The sequence below is a fragment of the Rhagoletis pomonella genome, unplaced genomic scaffold (assembly GCF_013731165.1).
Source record: "Rhagoletis pomonella isolate Grant_MI unplaced genomic scaffold, Rhpom_1.0 Rhpom_scaffold_00001, whole genome shotgun sequence".
Classification (NCBI taxonomy): domain Eukaryota; kingdom Metazoa; phylum Arthropoda; class Insecta; order Diptera; family Tephritidae; genus Rhagoletis; species Rhagoletis pomonella.
Genome location: NW_023458555.1, coordinates 1850816 through 1852592, shown reverse-complemented (window position 1 = coordinate 1852592; position 1777 = coordinate 1850816). Strand labels below are relative to the sequence as shown.

Below are 1777 nucleotides of genomic sequence, written 5' to 3'. Positions count from 1 at the left end.
TCATAGATGAGCGCCGAAAGCGATGTAAAGACCGGCTCATTGGCACAACTCTTCAATCTGACTCCATGGTTTGTGGGCTCAATGAGAAAGTGGCGGACTAAATCGTCGGGTTGGCCAGTGAGCTCGCTGTTTGGAGGCGGTTGGTGTACGCGCACTACCAAACCGTAGTTATCCTTGTACGTTGTGGAGTTTCGGACAATAAATGTGCCCGGTTCAGCGTGTAGTAGCAATTGAACGGCTTCTTCACGCGACAAATTCGGTTTGTACCAGTATTTGGACGAGTCTTTGGCAAATTTGACCAGATGTGCAGCGACCTCCTGGGGTTCACTATTCACCATTGACATATTGGAATCGAGACGTGGGCGACAACTTGTGCGGTAAATGGTCTCCGAGGAGAAGTTGTGCAAGTCAAGCATTGACTTTCCATTCGGCAAGTCCGGGCGCTGTGGAACCGGGCTGTGCGAATAAGCTATGGGGCTGTTTTGACCATTATATCCACCATATGGCGTGCGTGGCGTAACGGGAAACGCAGGCGTCTCGGGGCGTGCGACGTGTAATGGCGAAGGTGAAATCTTGCCAGCCTCTACCGCGTTCGCAGTCGCTGCCACAGTTGACGCTGGCCCAACTGGCAACGACAACGATGCCGCCATCGGGTGATCCGTAACTGACAATGCTGGCTCGATTGAGTTACGACTGTGATATGTGCTCGTCGCAGCGGTGACTTGCTTACTCGTCGTGGCATAAATGGGCGATGACAAGTCATTGCGGCTGCGTGCAACAACGGCAGCCCCCAATGAGCTTCGATTATTTGTTGCATACTCGTGGCTGCTGTCAACGCCATAACCAGCTGCATTTCCATTTCCATATCTGGAGTACTCCAGTCGACGCTCTTGCTGCGATTGTGTTGGAGACGGTGATGGTGAATATTGCCTCCGCGACGGTGGCACTACACGCTTCTCCACTGTACTGTAAAGCGATTCGAGTTGCTGTTGCTGTTGGCTCTGCGGTTGCGGTCGCGATTGCTGTTGCAGTATTCGCGATTGTTGATGGGAAGCTGCGAACGGCCCGCTTGCCTCTCGGCTGGCATTCGAGGAGCTAATTGTGTGATAATTACGTTCCACATACGTTGAATTGCTGGTTGGCATAGCGACCTCGCGCGCAACTGGAATATCGCGAGTGCGATATTGCTGCAGCTGTTGCAGAGACGTTCGATCCATGGTGTGGGCGCGACGTGGGGGCGGAGGCGCATCATCTAAATTCAAATGAAATTCAAAATCGTAGTTGAATTTTCGAGAATCGGGTGATGTGCCGAAGGTACCCCCGCTGCCGTTGACAATTGGCGTTGTCCCAGTCGGTCGGTAGTGCTCCCGCATGACTTTTTCACGACGTTCGCGTAAAAGTTGATCAAAATCATCGCGTGGTTGCGTTCTGCGCACGTTTAGGCTGCCGTCAATTGTGTCGCCAATTTCGAATTTTTCACTGTTGTTGTTGTTGTTGCCGTAAATGAAGTTGTTATTGTTGTATCTCTTGGTGCTACCATAGCCGTTGTTGTAGCCGCTGATGTTGCCATTTAAAGCGTTGCTATGGTCGCTGCTGCCGGCGGTAGCGTAGAAAGCGCTGTCATTGTCGTTTCCATATTTGTAGTGGTACGTATTGGCAATTGTGTTGGTATTAGTGGCTCCGTTGCGCGTAGGTGATCGACTATTCAACGTTTTGCGCACCAATATCGGACTGGTAAGACGTGGTTGCGCTTTAATCGTATTTGTCGTGTCCGTGC

The 1777-nt window shown here is 51.5% G+C and overlaps 1 protein-coding gene across 1 annotated transcript in view; it reads right to left on the bottom strand.

Annotated features, from left to right (window-relative positions):
• Nucleotides 1–2: 2 nt before the first annotated feature.
• LOC118750217 (tensin-2) overlaps nucleotides 3–1777 on the bottom strand; it is a gene marked incomplete at its 3' end in the record, with an annotated part of 45533 nt that continues 43758 nt past the window's right edge. The window contains exon 2 of the mRNA XM_036484946.1: nucleotides 3–1762. Within this exon, the coding sequence (XP_036340839.1) occupies nucleotides 3–1762 (1760 nt within the window). The remainder of the gene's footprint in view (nucleotides 1763–1777) is intronic.